Source organism: Phoca vitulina, unplaced genomic scaffold, assembly GCF_004348235.1.
Source record: "Phoca vitulina isolate PV1807 unplaced genomic scaffold, GSC_HSeal_1.0 scaffold20, whole genome shotgun sequence".
NCBI classification, from domain to species: domain Eukaryota; kingdom Metazoa; phylum Chordata; class Mammalia; order Carnivora; family Phocidae; genus Phoca; species Phoca vitulina.
This window is the reverse complement of record NW_022589723.1, coordinates 1,155,483-1,157,321: the sequence shown is the minus strand read 5'-3', so window position 1 is coordinate 1,157,321 and position 1,839 is coordinate 1,155,483. Positions and strand designations below refer to the sequence as shown.

The window sequence follows — 1,839 nt, the reverse complement described above, 5'->3', positions numbered from 1 at the left end:
CCCAGCTCTACGGTTCAAATAAGTTATTTGTGATAGTGATCAGAAATGCTACTTAATAAAGGAAAACAAGGAATAAGTCTTTAAAAGTATTTTAATTAATATAATCTCTTGAGATCAATAACATATTGTAAGTTTTCTGTGGTAAGAGTGTATTCCTAAATAAGGCACTTCTAGCAAAAGGGTAAAGTCATTTCATTTTAAAATAAATGCCAAAAAATCACCTTTACAAAATAACTTTATCACTGTGAATCATTTTTAATTAGAAATACAGACAACAAAATTAAAAAATAGAAAAACAGACAACATACAAGCATCAAATTGTATTCTTACTCACCAACATGAGCACACCTCCAAACAAATTAATACAAGGGCAGATACATAAATATATACAAATAAAGGAACGTACCCAAATAACAAGCTACAGATTCACCTGCCATTTCCTGAGACCAAAATCTTCACATAAATATGCTGGCAAATACAGCAAAATATCAATATAAAGGAAAACATATATGCGTATATGCATAAATACCAGAACATAAAGTGACATGTAGACATATAACATACGTGCTTATATACATATACATAAACACCTAGTTCAGTCGGAAATAACACAGACAGAAAACAAATGGTGATCTACAAAACAAGCAGTAATACTGTAACCTTTTCACTACTGGTGAAAACTCAACAGTCACAATAAATTTGAGTTTAATATAATGCTCACACTTCAAATGATGGAAACAGAAAAAGAAGCCAGACCCTAAAGCCACTCCTGCTGACACTGAGTTCCTCATAAGTTGAAAACGTAATAGCACACAAAGGTTGGTGATTCTCATCCTAACTAGAATAAAGATTATTTGCTAAACGAGATCACTAAGAGTGAACAGAGAAATATTCTGTAAAGTGAGCTAAATTCTTTTTACTTTAAAGGCCCTGCTAGAGATTTGCTGCTGCTCTAATTCACGACTTGGAGAGGCAAAACTAAAAAAGCTGTTGCTGGGTTCAGGTGCTGTGGGAGAACCCACAAAAAACGGTCTGAAGTGAAAATCTCCATCTCCACCACCCCGATTTCGAACCGGTGTACTGTCCAAAGGAAACTTGGAGTCGTTCCCTAGGAAAAAAAAAGGAGGGGGGGAAACAAGCATCTATTTCCTTACAGATCTTTAGGAACAAAAACACAAAATTATTTAATAAATATTTTAACAGAACTCAACTCCTATGAGACAGTAAAATATAAACCTAACGTTGGATAAAGAAAAGGGCTATGATGGCTCCCACTCCCTCCCATGACCACAGTACATACCATACTTTCTGCTGTGACGCAGTTTCCAATAGCCATGACCTCATCACCAAAAGTAATTTGACACAATGAAATATGTTTTTAGTAAAGCTAGAACTTACAATTCATAATTTTATTCGTTATCCATGTAATCTACTTTAAGGAATATTGTGTGTGTATAAAACCTTTTATCCCAGGTTCTTTAAGAATAATTTTTCTTTTAAAGATTGCCATAAACACTCTAGAAAATATATGACAACTACGAAAAACTGGCATATACTCATGATCCAAGACCAATTAGAATAACCTTAAGAAAAATCAGACAATAGATCTGATTAAATAAGCATTTAACAACTTCCACCGAGCCATTCTTTGGCTTCTACAAGTTTTTGTTGTTGTTGTTGTTTTTCTTAAGATTTTATTTATTTATTTGACAGACAGAGACACAGTGAGAGAGGGAACATAAGCAGGGGGAGTGGGAGAGGGAGAAGCAGGCTTCCCGCTGAGCGGGGAGCCCGATGCGGGGCTCGATGCGGGGCTCGATGCGGGGCTCGATGCGGGGC

General features: G+C 35.6%; 1 protein-coding gene across 1 annotated transcript in view; it reads right to left on the bottom strand.

Annotated features, from left to right (window-relative positions):
- Positions 1 to 723: 723 nt before the first annotated feature.
- CCNB1IP1 (cyclin B1 interacting protein 1) overlaps positions 724 to 1,839 on the bottom strand; it is a 37,708-nt gene continuing 36,592 nt past the window's right edge. Inside the window, exon 9 of the mRNA XM_032417374.1 lies at positions 724 to 1,108. Coding sequence (XP_032273265.1) covers positions 906 to 1,108 — 203 coding nt within the window. The 3' untranslated portion in view covers positions 724 to 905. The remainder of the gene's footprint in view (positions 1,109 to 1,839) is intronic.